Source organism: Carcharhinus amblyrhynchos, chromosome 32 (genome assembly GCF_965287045.1).
Source record: "Carcharhinus amblyrhynchos chromosome 32, sCarAmb.v2.hapA, whole genome shotgun sequence".
NCBI classification, from domain to species: domain Eukaryota; kingdom Metazoa; phylum Chordata; class Chondrichthyes; order Carcharhiniformes; family Carcharhinidae; genus Carcharhinus; species Carcharhinus amblyrhynchos.
The window spans coordinates 23,418,058-23,442,941 of NC_137355.1; the positions used below are offsets into that span (position 1 = coordinate 23,418,058).

A 24,884-nucleotide genomic window follows, 5' to 3' on the forward strand; every position below is an offset into this window, starting at 1 on the left:
CATACAACGGCACAAGTAACATACTCACCAACGGCACAAGTAACATACTCACCAACGGCACAAGTAACATACTCACCAACGGCACAAGTAACATACTCACCAACGGCACAAGTAACATACTCACCAACGGCACAAGTAACATACTCACCAACGGCACAAGTAACATACTCACCAACGGCACAAGTAACATACTCACCAACGGCACAAGTAACATACTCACCAACGGCACAAGTAACATACTCACCAACGGCACAAGTAACATACTCACCAACGGCACAAGTAACATACTCACCAACGGCACAAGTAACATACTCACCAACGGCACAAGTAACATACTCACCAACGGCACAAGTAACATACTCACCAACGGCACAAGTAACATACTCACCAACGGCACAAGTAACATACTCACCAACGGCACAAGTAACATACTCACCAACGGCACAAGTAACATACTCACCAACGGCACAAGTAACATACTCACCAACGGCACAAGTAACATACTCACCAACGGCACAAGTAACATACTCACCCAACTGCACAAATAACATACTCACCAACGGCACAAGTAACATACTCACCAACTGCACAAGTAACATACTCACCAACTGCACAAATAACATACTCACCAACTGCACAAATAACATACTCACCAACTGCACAAATAACATACTCACCAGTTAAACAAAGTATTTTACCAAAGGTTGTTAACCAACTAGATCATTCTGAATGGGAAGAGCATTTTACAAAGCCAATTCTGCTGACCTTCCTTTCCATAACTTCTGAAGGACAACATCCATCTTGGAGAGGCAAAGTTTGATCAGGGATAGTCAGCATGGCTTCGTCAAAGGGAGGACATGCCTAAGAAATTTAATTGAATTTTCTGAGGAGGTTACCAGGTGTGTAGATGAGGGTAGCGCAGTCAAAGTAAGATGAATGTATGGATTTCAGCAAAGCCTCTGACAAGGTCCCACGTGGGAAACTTGTAAAGAAGGTCAATTCACATGGGATACAGGGTAATTTGACAAAGCGGATTCAAGATTGGCTCAGTTGTAGGAGACAGAGGGTGAAGACAGAAGGCTGCTTTAGTGACTGGAAACCAGTGTACAGTGGCATCCAATAGGGATCAGTGTTGGACCCTCCTTTTATTTGTTTTTATACATAAATGACATTGATGACTATGTAGGGGGTAGCATTAGTAAGTTTGCAGGTAACACAAAAATCGGATGGTGGTTAACAGTGAGGTGGAGTGTCTTGAGCTACAAGAGAATATAGACAAAATGGTCAAATGGGCAGATAAGTGGCAGATGGGGCTTAACTCTGAAAAAGTGTGAGATGATACACTTTGGAAGGAGTAATTTGACAAGGAAGTATTCAATGAATGGTAGGATACTAGGAAGTTCTGTGGAACAGGGGGACCTTGACATGTTTGTTCACAGGTCTCAAACTGGAAGTGTATGTTAGGAGGGTGGTGAAAAGGGCATATGGGACACTTGCCTTTACCAGTTGAGGCACAGATTACAAAAGCAGGGAAGTCATGTCTGAGTATAGACCTTTGGTGAGGCCACAGCTAGAGTACTGTGTGCAGTTCTGGTCACCACATAATTAGAAGGATGTGATTGCACTGAAGATGAAGAGGAGATTCACCAGGATGCTGCCCGGGATGGAACATTTAAATTATGAAGAGAGATTGAAGAGGCTTGGGTTGTTTTCTTTGAGAATAGAGAAGATTGAGAGTTGACTTAATTGAGGTGTACAAAATTATGAGACATGGACAGCGTGGATAAGGAGCAACTATTTCCCTTAGTTGAAGGGTCAGTCATGAGGGGACATAGGTTCGAGGTGAGGGGCAGATGTTTGGGGGAGGGGGAATGTGAGGAAAAACCTTTTTACTCAGAGCGGTGACAGTTTGGAAATATTACACCTGGCAGTGTGGTAGAGGCGGGTTGCCTCACCTCACATCCTTTAAAAAGTACCTGGATGAGTACTTAAGCACATCATAACATTCAGGGCTATGGGCCAAGTGCTGGCAGATGGGATTCGTGGGAGTTTAGGTGTTTCTAATATGTCAGCGTGGACTTGATGGGCTGAAAGGTCTCTTCTATGCTGTATGATTCTATTATTCCATGATAACTACTTCTCGAAGGTAGGACTGTGGAAAGTGGGAAATAGTAAGAACCTTCAGACACAATGTTCAAGTAACCATTTTTCACAAGCCTGATTCCACAAATTACTTCTTTCCCAGAGGGATCAATTTGTAACGATCAGGAATGGGAACACTGGCTGATTTATTCCCCATTGTGGACTAGGACGCAGTTGTATGATGCCTGATCAGCAGTTTTCAAAACTTGGAACTTACCTGCATGGCTCAAGATCGACCCAGTCATCAATTTTACTTCTAAATAATAGAAACATGAACAGACAGATTTCCTGCGGCTGCTTTCATTTTCAGGAATGCTTCCAAGAGTTCATAAGTTCACAGATTTCGAGCACCAATTAGTCCAACAATCTCTCGGTTTGTGTGGAGAGTGCAGTTGCAGCAATTTCATGTTACAGCATTGTTGTGAATATGTAGGAAGAATATTAGCTGCTTCCTACAATGGGGGAAAGAGGCAAGCCATATGGCCCTCCTTGGCAGGAGCTCTATAGGTTTATTAGTAGAAAATGCCACAATCTTTCAGAACAGGCTGTCCCTTCATCAGGTGACTGGGAGTTCTGAGTGGCTGGGAGAACTCCCAGCCACCTGATGAAGGGACAGCCTGTTCCAAAAGCTTGCGGCATTTGCTACAAATAAACTGTTGGACTTTAAGCCTGTGTTGTGGGATTTCTTTCTGTTTTACCCCAGTCCAACGCCGGCATCGCCACATCAGGAGCTCTATGGGTACAGGCAATGGAACACTATCTGCTCAGGGCATTATACAGTGGGGAAGAGGAGAAAAATAAAAAGTGTAGTTTGGCTCAAGTTTAATAAAATTTGCATCCTACCTTGCCCTCTGATACCCAAACTAACTGGCTCTGTTGCTGCTGAACAGATTCTTTCAGTGCTCCATACCAGCCTTCATTCATTGAATTCAAATTGATGTTTGCTGCAACAGGAAAGTTATGACACCTGTTAGAACATCAGTTACAACTCTTTATTCATGCTCCCTGCAAAAGACAGATTCCACAGGCACTTGTTATATCATGAAGGTGACCACATGTACAAGAAATATGCGACAGTGTTACATCAAGGTGAGCAATGCCTCCTGCTTCTGTCATAGTGCATATTAGAAATACCACACCCACTGTGTCCTTCAGATCTTTCACCCAACAGCAAACACCACTTAACTATGGTTAAAATGACACCCAAGATGATAAGGTTGTTAAGGCGGCGTACGGTGTGTTAGCTTTTATTGGTAGAGGGATTGAATTTCAGAGCCGTGAGGTCATGTTGCAACTGTACAAAACTCTGGTGCGGCTGCACTTGGAGTATTGCGTACAGTTCTGGTCACCGCATTATAAGAAGGATGTGGAGGCATTGGAAGAGGAGGTTTACCAGGATGTTGCCTGGTATGGTGGGAAGGTCTTATGAGGAAAGGCTGAGGGATTTGAGGTTATTTTCGTTAGAGAGAAGAAGGTTAAGAGGTGACCTAATTGAGGCATACAAAATGATCAGAGGATTAGATAGGGTAGGTAGTGAGAGCCTTTTTCCTCGGATGGTGATGGCCAACACGAGGGGACAGCTTTAAATTAAGGAGTGGTAATTATACGAATGTCAGAGGTAGGTTCTTTACTCAGAGGGTAGTAAGGGCATGGAATGCCCTGCCTGCAGCAGTCGTGGACTCGCCAACTTTAAGGGTGTTCAAATGGTCAGTGGATAGGCATATGGATAACATTGGAATAGTTTCGGTTAGAGGGTCATTAGATTCGTTCCACTGGTCGGCGCAACATCGAGGGCCAAAGGGCCTGTACTGCACTGTAATGTTCTATGTTCTAAAATCTATGAAACAAATTTCAATGGCAAAGCTTTTCAGAATAAGTGAAAACAGCAACAAAATTCTTAACTTCACACTGACACTCGGACAAAAGGCAATAGATTAATTTTGTTTTGAGCTTACACTGTGGCACTCATGAGCTCCTGACTCACTTGAGCACTATAAATATTTTGCACCGTATGCTAATACATGAGACAATAATAAATCAAAATCAAATAAATTGAACTTGTGAACTAAAGAACTGGGTACAGCGCGTACGTCTTCTGAGGGGGTTAATGCAGCTACTGACTAAAATCTTTGGCCAAAATTGGAATTATGACATGAGCACGTCCAATAAATAGCAATGGCAAGTATATGCTCCTTGGGGATGCTGCATCACAAACATGGTCTTTGTTCATATAATCAGTTACTAAATAATCTTGTCTGTTTTCCTAGAGATTTTGATCTGATCCACCTTCGTCTCCTCCAGTTCCTCAGTTACAGGAGCTGCCTTTTGCTAACATCATCCAAAAACATGTCAGGTGTCACATACAGCCACAGTAAGCTCTACCTCACCACCACCACTCTCAACCAATCCAATTCCTTCTGATTAGTCACATGGATTGACTCCAGCATTAGATGATCCATAACTCACTCCAAGTAAAGAATGGGAGCATAAAAGCCTCAGCTTATCCACTGCAGAAACATCCATGCCATCGTTCCCTCCAAACGGGATTGCTCCAATGCTTTCTTGGTCAGCCTCTAATACTACACCTTCTGGATCCTTTAGTTCATCCAAAGCTCCGCTGCCCAAATCTGAAAACGCAGCAAGTCCCTTTCTTCCATTATGTGTGCGCATGCTCAAATACACTAGTTTCTATCTCCATTTTAAACATTACTGTCTTTCAGGAGTTCTCTGGGGCATTGAATCTCCCCTTGGCGGACAGGGGAGAGGACGCGGCACTGGAGAAACCAATCGACGTTGAAGAAATTGTTAGGGCAGCCAGAGCTATGCCGAGTGGAAAATGTCCAGGACCAGATGTATACCCCCATCGAATTCTACAAAACATTTACGGATGGGTTGGCTCCCATGCTACTGTGCATGATCAATGAATCATATAAGAACTGCTCTCTCCCGCAGACTTTGAAGCATGCAACAACTTCACTTATCCTTATAAATAAGGACCTGCAAATTGCAGCTCTTGTAGACCAATCTCATTGTTGAATGTACCTCAAAATACAGGTCATTCGCTCGGAGGATATTCTTCCCTCTATCATCTCGCCCGACCAGACTAGGTTCATCAAAAATAGACAAATGTACTCAAATATTCAGCAGCTGTTTACATTTTGTATGCGCCTGCCACCTCCAAGCTCCCAGAGATGTGAATCTCGCTGGACGCTGAAAAAGCATTTGATTGGGTGGAATGGATTTATTTATTTTATGCTCGAGAGGTTTGGGTTTGGCTCAAAACTCATCTCCTGGAGCAAAACACTGTACTCCGCTCCTTTAGTCTTGGTCCAGACAAACGATATGCATTCAGCCTTTTTCCCCTTTGTTCCAGGGACAAGGAAAGGATGTCCCCTGTCCCCCATTATTTGCTGTTGCTATCGAACCTCTTGCTGCGGCTTTTTCAACAGAGTGGTGAGAACCGAGCAGAGAGTATCGCTGTATGCAGATGATCAGCTATTGTATGTTGGCAACCTGTCCAACGCGATTTCCCAAGTCTTATTTATACTAGAAAGGTTTGGTCATGTTTCAGGGTACAAACTTAACTCGAATAAGAGTGAGCTCCTTCCTTTGAATGCAGCAGCTTGTAGCCTCCCCCTCCACACCCTGCCTTTCAAAATTGTCACGAGGCAGTTTACTTACTTGGGAGTGCAAGTGACTAGTAAATTTAGTGGCTCTTTGGAGCTACCTTTGCTCTATTCATGGGGTGGACAGGACAGAACAGAACATAGAACATTACAGCGCAGAACAGGCCCTTCGGCCCACGATGTTGTGCCGACCAGTTAAAAAACAATGACCCACTAACCTAAACCAATCCCTTTTCGTCCATAAACCTATCCACGGATCTCTTAAACGCCCCCAAACTAGGCGCATTTACAACCGCAGCAGGCAGGGCATTCCAATCCCTCACCACCCTCTGGGTAAAGAACCTACGCCTGACATCCGTCCTATAACTACCCCCCCTTAATTTAAAGCCATGCCCCCTCGTGCTAGATTTCTCCATCCGAGGTAAAAGGCTATCACTGTCCACCCTATCTAAACCTCTAATCATCTTATATGTTTCAATAAGATCCCCTCTTAGTCGCCTTCTTTCCAGCGAAAACAACCCCAAATCCCTCAGTCTCTCCTCATAGGACCTCCCCTCCATACCAGGCAACATCCTGGTAAACCTCCTCTGCACCCTCTCCAAAGCCTCCACATCCTTCCTGTAATGTGGGGAGCAGAACTGCACACAGTACTCCAAGTGCGGCCGCACCAGAGTTGTGTACAGTTGCAACATAACGCTGCGACTCCTAAATTCAATCCCCCTACCAATAAACGCCAAGACACCGTATGCCTTCTTAACAACCCTACCTACTTGATTCCCAACTTTCAGGGATCTATGTACACATACACCTAGATCCCTCTGTTCATCCACACTATTCAAAGTCCTCCCGTTAGCCCTATACTCGACACATCTGTTATTCCTACCAAAGTGAATTACCTCACACTTCTCCGCATTAAACTCCATCCGCCACCTCTCGGCCCAGCTCTGCAACCTGTCCAAGTCTCCCTGCAAACTATGACACCCTTCCTCACAATCTACCACACCTCCGACTTTGGTGTCATCAGCAAATTTACTAATCCAACCAACTATACCCTCATCCAGATCATTCATAAAAATTACAAACAGCAGTGGCCCCAAAACAGATCCCTGAGGCACACCACTCGTAACCGAACTCCATGACGAATATTTACCATCAGCCACCACCCTCTGTCTCCTATCTGCTAGCCAATTCCTGATCCAATTTCCTAGATTACCCTCAATCCCATACATCTGCATTTTCTGCAGAAGCCTACCATGGTGAACCTTATCAAACGCCTTACTAAAATCCATATATACCACGTCAACTGCCTTACCCCCATCCACCTCTTCGGTCACTTTTTCAAAAAACTCAATAAGGTTAGTAAGGCACGACCTACCCGCTACAAAACCATGCTGACTATCTCCAATCAATTCATTACTCTCCAAATAACTATAAATCCTATCCCTAATAATTTTTTCTAAAACCTTGCCCACAACAGAAGTGAGACTCACCGGTCTATAATTCCCGGGGAAGTCTCTGTTCCCCTTCTTAAACAATAGGACAACATTCGCTAACCTCCAATCTTCCGGTACTATACCAGAGGCCAACGACGACCTGAAGATCAGAGCCAGAGGCTCTGCAATCACTTCTCTTGCCTCCCAGAGAATCCTAGGGTAAATCCCATCCGGACCAGGGGACTTATCTATTTTCAATCCCTCAAGAATATCCAGCACATCCTCCTTATCAACTGTAATACTGTCTATTCTACTCCCCTGCAACCCAGTGTCCTCCTCAGCTATATTCTCGTCCCCCTGCTTGAACACCGAAGAGAAATATTGGTCCAACGCCTCTCCAATGTCTTCCGGTTCCACACGTAACTTCCCTCTGCGGTCTATAACTGGCCCTAATCTTGCCCTAACCAACCTTCTGTTCTTGACATACCTATAGAACGCCTTAGGATTCTCCTTAATCCTATCAGCCAAAGTCTTCTCATGTCCTCTTTTAGCCCTTCTTAACTCACTCTTCAACTCCCTCCTAGCCAATCTAAAGTTTTCTAGTGCACTACCCGAGCCCTCAAGTCTCATCCGAACGTAAGCCTCCTTTTTCTTTTTAACTAACGAATCAACTTTTTTAGTGCACCACGGTTCCCTAGCCCTACCAATTCCTCCTTGCCTGACAGGGACATACCTATCACGGACTCGCAGTAGCTGCTCCTTGAAAAAACTCCACATTTCGGACGTTCCCAGTCCCTGTAATCTCCTAGTCCAACCCATGCTTCCTAATTCTCTCCTAATGGCCTCATAATTACCCTTCCCCCAGCTAAAACTACTGGCCCGAGGTTCATGCCTATCCCTTTCCATCACTAAGGTGAACGTAACCGAATTGTGGTCACTATCACCAAAATTCACACCAACTTCCAAGTCTAGCACCTGGTCTGGCTCATTTCCCAGCACCAAATCCAATATAGCCTCACCTCTAGTTGGCTTATCTACATACTGACTCAAAAAACCCTCCTGCACGCTTTGTACAAAAACTGACCCCTCTAACGAGCTAGAGCTATAGCAATTCCAATCAATATTAGTAAATATTAGAACAGGACCTAAAACGTTGGTCGATCCTCCCGTTATTGTTAATGGGCCAGATCAATGCAGTGAATATGAATATACTAAGTTTTTATATCTCTTTCAGTGCATGGGATCATAGCAAAGAACAAAGAACAATACAGCACAGGAACAGGCCCTTCAGCCCTCCAAGCCTGCGCCACTCACGAGCCCAACTAGACCATTCATTTGTATCCCTCTATTCCCAGTCTGTTCATGTGGCTAAGTCTTAAGTGATCCCAGCATGTCCGTCTCAACCACCTTGCTTGGCAGTGCATTCCAAGCCCCCACCACCCTCTGTGTAAAATACTTTCCCCTGACATCTGTGTTGAACCTAGCCCCCCTCACCTTGAGCCCTTGTGTTCATCACCTCTGACCTGGGACAAAGCTTCCCACTATTCACCCTATCTATGCCCTTCATAATGTTATACACCTCTATTAGGTCACCCCTCATCCTCCTCCTTTCCAGGGAGAACAACCCCAGTTTATCCGATCTCTCCTCATAGCTAAGACCCTCCATACCAGGCAACATCCTGGTAAACCTTTTCTGTACTCTCTCCAAAGCCTCCACATCCTCTGGTAGTGTGGTGACCAGAACTGGACACAGTATTCCAAATGTGGCCAAACCAACGTTCTGTATAGCTGCAACATTCCAGGACTTCCATGTGGAGGCGTGTTTGCGTCATTCCAGCGGGTGGTGGATAAATTTGCTTTACCTGCTACACACTTCTTCAGATATTTGCAAATTTGAGACTTTTGTGCGTAGGGCCAACCCCCCAACCTTGTGCCTCCATTGACATCTTCTTAGTGTCTTCGATTACTACTGTTCTTATTCTCAAATTCTGTCCCAACAAAGCTCCTCTCTATCGTGGTTAAATCTTTTTGGGATCAACTGGAACATGGTGCTGCATCGAGTGCACTCCTCCTCAATATGTGCCAAGCTGGGTGTGATACAATGTAAACTCCTTCACAGAGCATATCTAATTAAGGTTAGACTCTCTAGAATGTACACAGGCACAAGCCCCATTTGTGAATGGTGCCAGCAAGCTCCCGCCACCCTCTTACGTATGTTCTGGGCTTGCCTATCACTATATAACTACTAGTCATGGATATCTGAGACGATTTCAGCAACACTAGACTGGGACATAAGTGCATCCTCCCAGGCTCCCCTGTTTGGGGTCATGCCTTTAACTCCACCGTTGCCGAAATTCCAAGTGGATTTTGTAGCTTCCACTACACTCCTGGCAAGACAACTAATCCACATAATCCTGTTTAGATGGAAATCAGGTACTCACAGTGGGCAAAGGAGGTGGTAGATACCATTAAGCTGGAGAGGATGAGGTGCGCACTACATGGGTTCACTGCTAAGTTCTATAAGACCTGACAACCATTTATAGCGCTGCAGTTGGAGCCAGGTGAGTAGATAGCCAATGGCTCCAAGATCCCTGGTGCTCCCACAGACTCCCCCCACTCCTGCCAATCGACGGATGCGTCCTGGCCCTCTACCTGAATACACCTGTGTTGGAATGTACATGCGAGTACTGTGTGAATCTGTATCTGTGTTTGTTTGCAAAGTAAAATAAGAAAATTTTCAATAAACATAGCAAAAAATATTATTGTACATTACCTGCTAGGCACGTAAAAATGCCCTGACATTGTGAAAGATGCTACAAATGTAAGGTGTTTTATAACACTTATAATTAGGTATAAAGCTATTCCCAAGCCCATTTAAAATATAAATGCAAATATAAAAACATCAGTTAAATAAAGGTTCAGCAGTATATGCTGCACATTTAGAATTGGTACCCTACACTCACACGTGAAGAGATGATGATTGTTCTTGCGCAGTTTCAAGGCACGCTCAAACAACTTTCTCGCACTCTTCCGGGACTCTGGACAGAGTCTTTGGCGCATGGTCTTAACACCTTGTTTGGAATCAGGATTTAGGAAAATTACGATTGGGTACCACTGTGCATAATTCAAACGGTCCACTGCATTTGGAGTGATATCCAGCACTGCATGCTTATCCTAACGTAACATAAATACAGAAAGGCATTAATATATGCAAAATACATTCCATACAATCAAAAGTTGCTCAGACCACAGAAATATTCTTACTCTGTCGATGACTTGTTTGATTGTATGCAGTCGAATAATACCAGAACTGCGTTGATCAGTGCCAGCATCTCTGGGTTCACTCCCTGTGATAGAATAAAGCCATTTCAGAAACAAAACACTAAGTCAAATAGCCAAAGTTAAGTTTAGCCCTATTTCTATTCTGTTCAACTCTTCTTTACTCTTTAGGATATTGGAGAGCAGAGAACAACCTTCTTCCCTACTGTAACAGTTGAACCGACTGAGTCTTACCAGATCTCTGCAAGTGCAAATCAGCTTGTCCCATTTGCTCACCCTTCCCTGTCTCCCTGCAAATTTATCTTCAGGTGCGATTCAATCCCCTTCTGAAAGACGTATTGAACCTGGTTCCTCCATTCTCTTAAGCAATTCAATCCAGATGCTAATCAGATAAAAAAAACCTAAAGCACCAGGGACCCGATTCCAGTCTTGGGTGACTGTGTGGAGTTTGCATGTCACCCCCGTGTCTGCATGGGTTTCCTCTGGGTGCTCAAGTTTCCTCCCACAGTTCGAAGATGTATAGGTTAGGTGGATTGGCCGTGTTAACGTGCCTATTAGTGCGGGTGGGGTGGGGGGGGGGCGGTGTGGTGGTGGTGGTCGTGGTTTAGCAGGGTAAATATATGGGTTTATGTAGATAGAGCCTGGATGGGATTATTGTTGGTGGAAGCTCAATGGGCTGAATGGCCTCGTTCTGCATTTTGTAGGGATTCCACAGTTTTACTTACATATTTTGACGGAAGGAAGAATCAAGGTGTCATCCTAATAGGGACCATTCCTGGCAGCTTACAGATCGGCAGGAAACTGTGTGCAGGTCTCTGGCTCAATGATGACAGCTCTGCTCAGCTATGACAGCCTGAACTATGAAATTCATTGCCAATATTCACGAACAATGGGTGCTTGAGTGAAGATCTCCATTACTGAAAGAACCACTTCCCAGCACCAATCATTACCATGAACTATAGATAAGGATTCACTATAGACAGTGATGGAAGCAGAAACAATTAATGATTTCAGAAGAAAATTGGATGGGCACTTGAAAGAATTAAATTTGCAGGACTACAGGGACTGATGGGATTGCTCTGCAGAAAGCCAGCATGCGGGCCAAATGGCCTCCTTCTCTGCTGTAAATAGAGTCATAGAGGTTTACAGAATGGAAACAGGCCCTTCGGACCAACTTGTCCATGCTGCCCTTGTCTAAACTAATCCCAACTGCCCATATCCCTCTATACCTATCGTACCCATGTAACTATCCACGGCTCTTCAGAAGACAAAATTGTACCCACCTCTACTACTACCTCTGGCAGCTTGTTCCACGCACTCACCACCCTCTGTGAAAAAATTGCCTCTCTGGACACTTTTGGATCTCTCCCCTCTCACCTTAAACCTATGCCCTCTAGTTTTAGACTCTCCTACCTTTGGGAAAAGATAGACTATCTAGCTGATCTGTGCCCCTCATTATTTTATAGATCTCTTTAAGATCACCCCTCAGCCTCCTACATTCCAGAGAAAAAAATCCCAGTCTGTCCAGCCTCTCCTTAGAGCTCAAGCTATCATCTTTTCTGCACTCTTTCTAGTTTAATAATATCCTTTAGTGTGACCAGAATTGCACACAGTATTCCAAGTATGGCCTTACCAATGTCTTGTACAACTTCAACAAGATGGCCTAACTCCTGTATTCAATGTTATGACCGATGAAACCAAGCATACCAAATGTCTTCTTTACCACTCTGTCCACCTGTGACTCCACTTTCCATGTACCCATAGATCTCTGTTATAAAACTCTCCCTAGTGCCCTACCATTAACTAAGTCAGTCCTGCCCTGGTTCAATCTACCAAAATGCATCACCTTGCATTTGTCTAAATTAAACTCCATCTGCCATTCATCAGCCCACTGGCCCAACTGATCAAGACCCTGTTGCAATTGGAGATAACTTTCTTAACTGTCCACTATGCCACCAATCTTAGTGCCATCTGCAAACTTATTAACCATTCCTCCTATATTCTCATCCAAATCTTTAATATAAATGACAAACAACAGTGGACCCAGCATTGATCCCTGAGGCACACCGCTGGTCACAGGCCTCCAGTTTGAAAAACAACTCTCTACAACCACCCTCTGGCTTCTGTCAAGAAGTGGAGATGCCGGCGTTGGACTGGGGTAAACACAGTAAGAAGTCTCACAGCGCCAGGTTACAGTCCAACAGGTTTATTTGGAAGTAAACGCCACTAGCTTTCAGGGTTTGCCCCTTCGTCAGGCGAGTGGGAGTTCTGATGAGAACTCCCACTCACCTGACGAAGAGGCAAACCCCAAAAGCTAGTGGCGTTTACTTCCAAATTAACCCGGTGTTGTGAGACTTCTTAATCTATCAAGAAGCCAATTTTGTATCCATTTAGATACATCACCCGGGATCTCGTGAGATTTAACCTTATGCAACAACCTACCATGCGTTACCTTGTCAAAGGCTTTGCTAAAGTCCATGTAGACAATATCAACTGCACTGCCCTCATCTACCTTCTTGGTTACCCCTTCAAAAAACTCCAAATTTGTGAGACATGATTTTCCACTCTCAAAGCCCTGCTGACTGTCCCTAACCAGTACTTGTGACTCTCAATACCGGTAGATCCTGTCTCTCAAAATACTTTCCAGCAGTTTACCTACCACAGATGTGAGGCTCGCTGGCCTGTCGTTCCCAGGCTTTTTGCTGCAGTCCTTTTTAAAAAGCACAACAAATGACCAAAAGGAATGGGAATCTTACTTGCAATTTCATACAAATCTGACTCTTCCCGTGCAAGCTTCTCTCGAGCAATATCAGCGAGAGGCCCAAAGATGACCACTGGCCTCAGGAAACCAGCTTTGAAAAAAGACAACACAAAATTGTTAAAATCAGTACTCTGCTCACATATTAAAAAAGCATCTACACTTTATAATCAACACAATTTCAGACGAGTTTAGACAATTCAGGGCAACATCCTGCTGACAAAAGGTAAAAAGATCCGTCAGATCACCGTTAGCATTGGGGAGGGTTTTATAAATTTACAGCACATGCCAGGCTAGGCCAGCATATATTAAACATCCCTAACTGTCTTTGCAAAGATTGTGGTGAACTGCCTTCTTGAACCACTGCAGTCCTTGTGGGGTAGGTACATGCACAGTGCTGTTAGGGAGTAGGTTCCAGGATTTTTGACCCAGCCACTGTGAAGGAGCAGACATATACTTCAAGTGAGGATTGTGTGAGACTTGGAGGACAGCTTGCAGGTGGTGGTGTTCCCATGCTTTTGCTGCCCTTGTCCTTCTAGATGGTAGCAGTTGTGGGTTTGGATGGTGCCGCCTAAGCAGCCTTGGTGAGTTCCTTTAAAGTAGGGCAGACAGACCAAATGTGAAATCAAAAATACTTATAATTTCTGTGACAGATACATATATAACTGAGAAAGAGCATGGGCAGGGGACTAAAAATGATCTCAAAAACATTTGCGTATCAAAGGGTTTAATCATTCCAGGACCAAATTCAGCACAAGGCAGAGCATATCAGAAATTTCACAATAGGAACCTTTCACATACATTCATTTAAAATGCTTTCATGAGCAATGTAAAGCTGCTCGCGTTGGTAACAGTCACATCAATGCCACAACAGAAACACCTAGTTATTTTCACTTGCTCCAATTACAAGCTCTCTGCCACCCGTCCCTGCTTGCCATATGGATGGTACAACTTTGTTAGGATCACAGGTAGCGTACAGTTTCATGTGACTCTGATTCCTAAGTGAGAAACAGATCTGTTCTCACTGACTGGGTGGGTTGCAGATAAAGCACAGGCTATCACTTCCTTGGAACTGTGAGCAGGATCTAACCCTAATACTGTGAAACAAATAATAAGACCCCGCTTACCAGGAGCTTGACAATTAAAAAGAGTGGCCAAATGAAATATTGAATCCAATTCTTAATTTCTCACTGGCAAGGCATTTGCCACATAAAAAGAAACAGCATAGAGATCAACTTCCCAAGCCAAGGCTGACTTCATAAAAAAATACTCCGTTTGAGCCCAGGACCCCGCATCTTGTGTTTCACAAGAAGCTGGTTTATTCTATGTAATTAAAATGTTAGATCTAATTATTACAGAACATCAGTGTTGATAGTATTCATGTGTAATAGAACTACTGACCTCATCATAACACATGAATAGAAGAGTCATCTATTCCAGACTTTGAAATGTATTAGACTATCTACTGAATTAAGGCAGTACCATAACTAATTAAATAATCCTTCCCAAAAAGGAAATTCTGGCAAACTTGAGATTGTTTTCATGCAATTCTATTGACAGCAAGTGATAAAGAGATTCTCTCCAAGTGAATGCAGTGTGACTTTTCACTCCAGTAAAGACATAGCCCCTTCCTGTTTACCTTCACGAAGAACAACTCTCTCATAAGCTGGAAATTTGGTATGAACTGGCTGAGCTGAAAGATCTTCTCTGCTTTTTCTCAGATTTCTCTTTGAGCTACGAAGTCCACGAAACCGCCAAAAATCGGCACGATCCCCACCAGCAGTCTTGGGGAGTGTGTACTGGACACTGGACAACTGTTCAGCTCTAGTCAGCACAAAACATGAAAAATGTATTACATTGGTTTAATCAGTGGCCAAACCATGAAAATAAACTACGACTTAATGCCACAGTGAAAGTTTTTGAGCACTTTGTTTTGCAATTAGTATTTTTTGAAAATAAATGCTCAAGTACATTGAGACACAAATGAGGGAAGAGCGAATCAGATACAAAACACATCTTGTTGGAACTCCTAACTCCTGATTGTTTTGGTTTTATTCCGATTATAATTTTGGTACAGGCCAGGAGGGTATAGCTTTTATTGGACTGTTTCATTGAAAATGCCACAATGCTGCATATCTTAAATTTTAAGTGGTAATTCCCCAAGCTCTAAAGTAGATATCTTAAGATACAAATGAAAGTTCTAGTCACACACCTGTTTCTGTTTGGAATGATGCCCCTTTCTACCTCCTTGTGGTTTTTACCAATTCGAATTGCAAGCCAGGAACCCAATTTCCCATTATACAGCGTATCCACCACTCGAAACACCTCACCACGGTTAAAACTTAAACCATATGGAGATTCTTTATCATAGTCAAAATGAGTGCGTATGTAGAAGGAATCTCCCACATCAGATTCCACAATGCGCCGATAAACTAGGACAACAAAATAGTTCACAATCAACTTGTACAGTATTTAAGATTTGGTCAAAACAGTAAATCAAATTCAGACGAAGACATTGAGAATAGAAACAGAAGCAGGTCATTCAACCTCTCGAGCCTATTAATGTTTTAATTTTGAAAAGAATGTTAAGAATCTAGAGAATCATTTCAACTGTTCACAACTTCGATTGATAATAAACAGTTTTAAGACTTTCACTTCCAGCCTTTAGCTTATGCTGAGCTAATAATTACAGTTGGACAGCTCACCATCTTTTTTCTGCTGGGCCAGGATAGTCACCTCTTCTCCCTTGGGAAGGTCGAGCAGGAAAAGAACAGCTTCCTCACGGATGATATTTGCAAAATCCACATTGTTTACCTGTAGTGGAGACAGGTGGATGATAACACATGCTGAGATTCATTCTTTTCCTTTCACTCCCTGTACCTTTAGAATATTGGTTACCCATTTTAAACATTTTGTAATGGATCCAATAAAATACATAACATGACCAACCCAAATTTGAATGTGCGCAAAAATGGGATTTGAAAGATTGACTAAAAGTTTGATATTTTCAAAGGAGCCATGATAAATATTAATATAAATTTCATTTTCTATTCTGAATTAAGGTCCTTAAACATTTGCAGTTTTCATGAAAAACAAAATGTTTAAACTGTTGATTTTAGGGATTAGTTGATTTTGTGATTAGTGAACCCAACACTTCTTTGCATCATTCTGATGGGTGCTGTGGAGCTGGCATTTGATAAGCACTAAGCTACAAAATATTGCAATTGGTCACGACTGATGCAACAGATACTTCATTTGTGTAATGCACCACTTTCCATCAGAACTACATTAAAGTAAACTAATAAAATTCATTGGAAAATTCTGTCTTACCCGGAGGATCTGATCTCCTTCCTCTAAACCTTCTTTAGCTGCTGGACTATCTTCCAATACCCCAGCAACAAATATCCCCACATCATTCCCACCTGCCAGACGGAGACCAACACTTTCTCCCTTCTTAAACTTCACAAGTTTCATTGTTGGCCTGAAAGAGAAAATAGTGAGATGTGAAATGAGGACAGTCAGCACTCAATCTGCAGAACATATTGACTGCTTTTTTGGGGAAATGAAATGACTTGTTCTAAGACAGTAAGTACATTCATTGCTTCCCTGTGTCTCTAGCATTAGTATCATTAAGTAGTTTCCAAATCTGATCAATAAATAGTTGTCTTCTTTGACACCCCACAAACCAAATTTATGTTTTACCCAAATCTGAATGGTATCCAAGTAATGGAGAACTCAAAAAGCCTGCCTTTTTGATCACTGATCAGTGTCCAAGGGATTGAACCAGTGAACTACGGCCAATTCTAACACGGCTTTCTCCAAAAAACACATTTCCTTCAACTAAATTTGCTGCACAGGTCTTTCCTGTTTGAGTAAAGAAACTTGAAAATATTTGTTTTTGAATGCTACAAGTTAAAAACTTTTACCAATTCCTCTAGAGCTCTTTCAATATTCTGTTTCCACTTTCAGCAACCTGAAAGATTCTAGAAACAGGTGTTTATTCTTCACACAATCTTCTTCCTACCCTGCTCATATCCCTCTAAAATAAAGTTCATACATTAGTGTCACAAGTAAGGCTTACATTAACACTTCAATTAAGTTACTGTGAAATTCCCCTAGTCGCCACACTCTGGCGCCGGTTCGGGTCAATGCACCTAATCCGCACGTCCTTCAGGCTGTGGGAGGAAATCGGAGTGCCCGGAGGAAACCCACGCAGACATGGGAAGAATGTGTAAACTCCACACAGACAGTGACCCAAGCCGGGAACTGAAACAGATCCCTGGTGCTGAGAGGCAGCAGTGCTAACCACTGTGCCACCCACATTTCCTTCATCCTCGTGTGTAATAAGCCAAAACACTCAGTTTCAACAATCCATGCAGCATTGAATTTCAGATTATCTCGTGTGAAGTTTTGTCTTGTTCAGACATCAACACTCATCTAAATTGCCCTTGAACTAAGATTGGGATCAGAGTTGCCTTCACAACCAACGGGAGGGCATTTTTTTCTGCTACTGGATTCAAAAATGCAGTACAATGACAATTCTGATCAAGCTTTGCACAGATTTAGTATAGCATTGCTGAATTACCTCAACATCCCATCATCATGTGAGGAGTTTGGAATGGGTGCATCAGATGGGCTAACAGGCAAATCCACATCAGGCTGGCCAGGCTGAGCATACACTGGCTTGGGCTCTACAGAAACAGTTCATGTTAGGCACTTGTTTTGGAAAGTAATTCCTGCAATTTAAAGGATATCTTTAAACCTCAACTATGATCTAACTGGTTTCATTATTTTTCTATTTGAATGTGACCGAATATAAAGAGTGTGTATATAGAAAAGAATTTCAAAGGGACTTGAAATTCTGAATTAATTTGGCACAATGACATGTGTCACCCAACCAGTTAAGTTTCTAAATAGCAGAAATGTAGCTTCTTTAATTGAAAACTTATGTTGGAAATCCATTCATGTAGCAGAGTGTGAAGATGAGCTCAGTTAAAGCTGCTAAATTCTTCAGCTCTCCTCCCAACAATGCTCCTGAAAATAGTATTGCTTCCTTCCAAACAGTATTTATCTTTGTAACAGACCTGGTAAAGGAGGAGCTTGCTTCTCTGTTCTCTCATCAATAACTGCAGCCACAGGCTCTTCAATAGCTTTAACTACAAATATCTCTTCATTGTTCTTCACTGGTGTGGACACAGCTCCGGCCTTGGGTCCTCTAATTACATCATCCTCACGGGACCTTTCACAAACAAACAAAAACTCATTACTGTGGTCTTAACTTCACTTTTGCTCTATTTCAACAGAAAAAGCTACACATTTCATGAGTATTTCATAGAAACCGTACAGTACAGAAAGAGGCCATTTGGCCCATTGAGTCCGCACTGACCAGAATCCCACCCAGACCCCCATATCCCTACATATTTTACCCACTAATCCCTCTAACCTACACATCTCAGGACACTAAGGGGCAATTTTATCATGGCCAATCAATCTAACCCGCACATCTTTGGAGTGTGGGAGGTAACTGGAGCACCTGGAGGAAACCCACGCAGACATGAGGAGAATGTGCAAATTCCACATAGACAGTAACCCAAGCCAGGAATCAAACCCAGGTCCCTGGAGCTGTGAAGCAGCAGTGCTAAGTGCTACCAAGCCACCCTTGTTTATCAACCTTGTTGTGCTTTCAATGTTTTCAGAGTGTAGCAACGGTGTGGATCTGGCAAAATAATACAAACTAAATATTCAGGTTCACAAAATTATCAGAGAAGGCACCACAGTCAAAGTAGTTTGATTAAAAATGCACCAACTGTGAATGCTTGTTATACAACTGTTCCTTTATTGTTCCCAGACCCCCCCTCCACTCAACTCCTCAAATGTAAAATTTATGGTACTGGTGATCCTTGACTTTATGACATTTGAGTTATGACAAAAGACACTTATGACATTTGTAAATTGACATCCTATTTTGACTTTACAACACCATGTCAGCAAACAGAAGTCTACAAAATTATGAGAAGCATAGATAGGGTGGAAGGGTTGACTACAAGAGGGCACAGGTTTAAGATGAGAGGTGGTAAGTCTAGGGAAGTTGCATGGCGAAAGTTTTTCATGATGTGGAGATGCTGGCATTGGACTGGGGTGAACATAGTAAGAAGTCTCACAACACCAGGTTAAAGTCTAACAGGTTTATTTGGTAGCAAACGGTAGCTTGTGGCATTTGCTACCAAATAAACCTGTTGGACTCTAACCTGGTGTTGTGAGACTTCTTAGAAAAACGTTTTCACACAGAGGGTGGCAGGTGCCTGGAACTCTTCGCCAGTGAAGGTGGTGGAAACAAACACAGTAGCAATAGTCACGTGCATCATGGTAGACACGAACAGGTGGCGAACAAGGGGATAGAAACTGCTATCAGTGCAGGCTTGGTAAGCCTAAGGAAGAGCCTGTTTCTGCTCTCCATTGATCCCAGTTGATGTTAACAGTGGATAAGTCAGATCTGAGTAAAACCTGTTCTGTTTTTAAGCTGCCTGTGGAGGGTCAGTTACTGAACACTTTCACAAGAATTCTGCAAATGAACTTTAACACAAAAAAATGTTTATTACACATTAAAAAATAAAATAGATTACATGCGATAAAAGGTTGAAGAGATTTCAATATAAATACCAGAAAATGATTCAATCTCACATTGTTCCTCTTATCCCATAAATACCCTAAATCAAACCAACAGTAAAGATTTACCACTATCTCAACAGCAAGGCTTGGACTAACTCAGTTTCAATAGGTGGACTTTGGAACATTCACGAGATGCTCTTCCTCAATTGATATCTCTCCCAAGATGCTCAAAATCCACCCTCTAGACTCATTACTGTGTTAACTTTAGAGCAAACGCGCGAGTTCTTAAATGCAGCTTCCAAGTAATCTGGCTGGCTTTCTTGTTAGAGTTTTAGATGTCGGTACTGGGGAAGTTGCTAGATCCATTATCGAGGATTTCATACTTATCATTTGGAAAGCAGTGGTATAACCAGATAAAGTCAGCATGGATTTACAAAAGGGATATGATGTTTGACGAATCTATCGGAATTTTTGAGGGTGTAACTAGTAAAGTTGACTGAAGAGAGCCAGTGGATGTGGCTTATTTAGACTTTCAGAAGGCTTTTGACAAGTTCCCAGGGTTCTGAAAGAAGTGGCTGAGGTGATAGTGGATGCCTTAGTATTTATCAAAATTCGCTGGACTCTGGGGAAGTGCCGGAAGATTGGAAAAGGGCTAATGTTACACCACTGTTTAAAAAAGGTAGCAGACAAAAGGCAGGGAATTATAGGCCGGTTAGTTTAACGTCCGTAGTTGGAAAAATGCTAGAATCCGTCATCAAAGAAGAAATAGCGAGACACCTAGAAAAGAACAGTTGGATCAAGCAGACACAGCACGGATTCGTGAAGGGGAAGTCGTGTATTGGATTTCTATGAGGATGTGGCTAGTGCGGTAGACAGAAGGGAACCGGTGGATGTGGTGTTTTTAGATTTCCAGAAGGCGTTTGATAAGGTGCCTCACAAAAGGTTGCTGCAAAAGGTTAGGGTGCACGGAGTTGGGGGTAAGGTGTTAGCGTGGATAGAGGATTGGTTGTCTAAAAGGAAGCAGAGAGTTGGAATCAATGGGTGCTTTTCTGGTTGGCAGTTGGTGACTTGTGGAGTGCTGCAGGGATCGGTGCTGGGGCCTCAACTGTTCACCATTTACATAGATGATCAGGAGGAGGGGGCTGAATGTAGGGTAACAAAATTTGCTGATGACATGAAGATGAGTGGAAAAGCAAATTGCGTGGAAGGCGCGGGAAGTCTGCAGAGAGATCTGGATAGGCTAAGTGAGTGGGCGAGGACCTGGCAGATGGAGTATAATGTTAGCAAGTGTGAGGTTATCCACTTTGGCAGAAATAATAGTAGGAGGGATTATTATTCAAAGGGTGAAAAGCTGCAGCATGCTACGGTGCAGAGGGACCTGGGGGTCCTTGTGCACGAATTGCAAAAACCCAGTCTGCAGGTGCAGCAGGTGATCAAGAAGGCGAATGGGATGTTGGCCTTTATAGCGAGGGGGATAGAATATAAAAGCAGGGAGGTCTTGCTGCAACTGTACAGGGCACTGGTGAGGCTGCAATTGGAGTACTGTGTGCAGTTTTGGTCACCGCATTTCAGGAAGGATATATTGGCCTTGCAGGGAGTGCAGAGGAGGTTCACTAGACTGATACCGGAGATGAAGGGGTTAGCCTATGAGGAGAGATTGAATAGACTGGGTCTGTACTCAGAAGCCTGAGGGGGATCTTATAGAGACATAAGATAATGAAGGGGGTAGATAGGGTGGAGGTAGAGAGATTCTTTCCACTTAGAAAGGATAGCAGAACTAGAGGGCACAGCCTCAAATTAAGGGGAGGGGGCAGTTTAGATTGGAGTTGAGGAGGAACTTCTTCACTCAAAGGCTGGTGAGTCTCTGGAATTCTCTGCCTATTGAAGTGGTGGAAGCTACCTCACTGAATATATTTAAGTCACGGGTAGACAGGTTTTTGATAGACAAGGGAATTAAAGGTTATGGGGAGAAAGTGGAACTAATCCATTTCAGATCAGCCATGATCGTGTTGAATGGCAGGGCAGGCTCAAGGGGCTAGATGGCCTACTCCTGCTCCTATTTCTTATATTCACACATAACACACTGCTATGCAAATTTGAAGCACATGGAATTACAGGTAATGTCTTGAGATGGATACAAGTCTGGTTTGCAGATATGAAGCAAAGAGTTGACATAAATGGGTATTTTTAATGCAAGGTAGGTCCATTCAAAAGTCTGACTGCAGCAGGGAAGAAGCTGTTCCGAGTCGGTTGGCATGTGACCTCAGACGTTTGTATCTTCATTCCTGATGGAAGAAGGTGGAAGAGAGAATATCCGGGGTGCATGGGGTCCTTAATCATGCTGAGGCCAGGTGTAGACAGAGTCAATGGTTGGGAGGCAGGTTTGTGAGATGGATTGGGCTACATTCACAACCTTTTGCAGTATTTCAGGGGGGGGGGGGGGGGGGGGGGGGGTGGAATGAGGAGGAGGAGGAGGAGGAGGAGGAGAGAAAAAAAAATCACGATATTGAATTCGATCGTCAGTCATGATCAAGATGTATGGCGGAGTAGGCTTGTAGGGCCGGACAGCTTACTCTTGCTTCTAGTTTCTACGTTTTACATACAAACTGATCGAATGAACAGCCCTTCTTCTTTACTGTGTCTCAATCCCTGTTGCTCAACTGGGCACATTTTTCTTCTACATTTGCTTTTTTTAGCTTCACTAAATTACTGACCCCTTGGTAACACATCCTTTAACTTGAGTTGTAAAACCTCATTAAAATGCAGGTATATAATCTCAATGAAACTAGGCCCAGGTTTCACCTTTATTAACAAACAAAATCTAAACTAAACTTAAAAGTTATACATTGTTCCTAACGAAAGATTTACATTTTCCTCATGAGCAAAATGGCCAACTTCATCCCAGCTTTCACAGTAGGAAGGAATGGTAAGGAAAGACATTGCCGTTTCCCAAACTCAAGATTTATTTAGGTCTGCTGGCAGAATATACAGCTTATGCCAGAAACCAAGTGGGGACATTTGCCATTTACGGGTTTTTCAGTTGTTGACTTCTGACAATGGATTCTGCAATGTTGTAAAGCAAACCATGACTATACTACAAATGGACGCTACAATTCAGTAATGTCAGGTCTTTCTGCAATGCCTACTTTCTGGTGATGTGTGTCATGCAGCAGCCATGTTGCTGTCACTGAGAATTACATTTTTGTGAATCATGAATAGTTGATTTGTATTTCTGCGTTTGGTTACTGAGTAGCAACAAAACAACCTGGGGATTTTGTTATTAGCTATTTCAGAAATTCATTCACTAGTACCTGAATCACATTATTTGATCAGGTATACCAGATTGAATTATGGAGCTATCACTTACACAACAACATGGCTGCTGCTACATATCGTACTGCATATGCACAGTCTCGACACGGTAACTCTATACCCGATGCTAACAGCACTATTTACTTCTTCAGTAGATGCATCATAGAAAATGCTATTCACCACTTGAACAATAACCTGAAATGCCAGCAAGACTGCATTCTGTAACATTCCACTAAACAATGTACATCTCAATTTCCACTCATTCTTTGTGCTTGATGTCACCCTGAATAACATTGCCAAAAATAATGCACTCTTCTGTGCTTAGGCAACAAACCTTACTAACAGCTACAGCCTAAACAAAGGCAGGAAACTGAAGCAATCAATATCTAGCATTGTTCAAGATTTCAAACTTAGCACTTTCTACAGGGTGAAAAATTAATTTACATGCTAGGGAGACAAAAAACTATGGGGCAATTAGAGCAAAATTTGCTGTCCGGGAGCTTAGACCAGGTGACAAACTTAAATTTGCCAGGAACAGAAGGCAGCTTCAGAAACCTGAAAACAGTTACTCTTCAAGATCTGGTACACCAACTTCTGGAACCTGATATTGCACACTGAATTTGATGTAGGGAGGCCTATAAGTTACATGCAATTGCGTCTCTCAGCTGCCTCTTGTCTATTTACTGCCCATCATTTAATCCTACTTAGCTTTACAAAACTAAGCGCACACACACGTTCTAAAGGCCCAGTAATGTTCTCACAGTCCTTAAATATTTTGACACAAGCCTTTAAATTACAAATTATTTTAAGACATTGGCACCTCCCTTCACCAAGATTACACACTGCTTGAAGTTCTTCCTGGGCCTGCAGCGCCAGGCCCGAAAAATAGCATCAATTATGGGGCAGGGGTTGTTTCAGAACAACATTCACAATATTCAGAAAATAAAAACAAAATAGCCATCAACAAACCGGAGATGGCACAAGCTCAGTAAGGCAAATTGCCCCATTCTGAACTTTAAGTTCTCTGACCCTACAGCCAAAACAAAGGTACTATTTTCCCTAATCAGTTGTGGAATGTGCAAATAGACGAGTAACTCTAGATGTTTACATTAGAGACAGATTTGTTACATAGTTCTTGATGGTTATTTCATTTAACCAGTCAGAAATACTAGTGCAAGCAAAGGTGGCAAAGTAAATACATCCAACTGCAGTGCAGGCCTCGAAATGCAATTCCTTTGAGAAAGAGTAAATGCTTACCTCCCATTGCTGATCGGCTGGGGAGAATGGCGTGAATGGTCAGACCAGTCTGAGCGTTTATCAGGGGAATGTGAGCAACCGAGGAGCCGTGGCCTCTCGTTTGAACGGTTGGAATGATCAGATACTAATGAATGAATTTCTGAAATATCTAATAAAAAACCCAAAGGTTACTGAATAATAAATTGCAAAAATACAAATCAACTATTTACTGATTCACAAATATGTGAATCTGTTCATATATACAAATATAACATCGTGCACGGCAGAATATTAAGAAGTCACCTTCTTAAGTATCAACATGTGGAGCACACTGCAATTGTTCAATTCCCTAAGAGAACAATCTGAACTCGAGTGTGTTTGCTTCCATGGCTGGCTTATCAATTAAAGCTGGCAGTAAAAGTCAATGATAGATTTCCCACTGCACGCTCAGTTTCATAGAATCATAAAAGGTCCTTCGCCCATCGAGTC

At 42.8% G+C, this 24,884-nt stretch overlaps 1 protein-coding gene across 9 annotated transcripts in view; it reads right to left on the reverse strand.

The window, feature by feature from the left end:
* The window catches only part of tjp1a (tight junction protein 1a), a 222,131-nt gene that overhangs the window by 41,933 nt on the left and 155,314 nt on the right, over positions 1-24,884 (reverse strand). For all 9 annotated transcript variants that reach the window (XM_080216273.1, XM_080216272.1, XM_080216271.1 and 6 more), the window contains 11 exons: positions 24,417-24,564; positions 18,323-18,477; positions 17,824-17,929; positions 16,569-16,719; positions 15,944-16,052; positions 15,451-15,670; positions 14,878-15,062; positions 13,237-13,332; positions 10,466-10,548; positions 10,165-10,375; positions 2,986-3,086 (listed from right to left, as the gene is read on the reverse strand). In XM_080216273.1, coding sequence (XP_080072399.1) covers positions 2,986-3,086; positions 10,165-10,375; positions 10,466-10,548; positions 13,237-13,332; positions 14,878-15,062; positions 15,451-15,670; positions 15,944-16,052; positions 16,569-16,719; positions 17,824-17,929; positions 18,323-18,477; positions 24,417-24,564 — 1,565 coding nt within the window. The remainder of the gene's footprint in view (positions 1-2,985; positions 3,087-10,164; positions 10,376-10,465; positions 10,549-13,236; positions 13,333-14,877; positions 15,063-15,450; positions 15,671-15,943; positions 16,053-16,568; positions 16,720-17,823; positions 17,930-18,322; positions 18,478-24,416; positions 24,565-24,884) is intronic.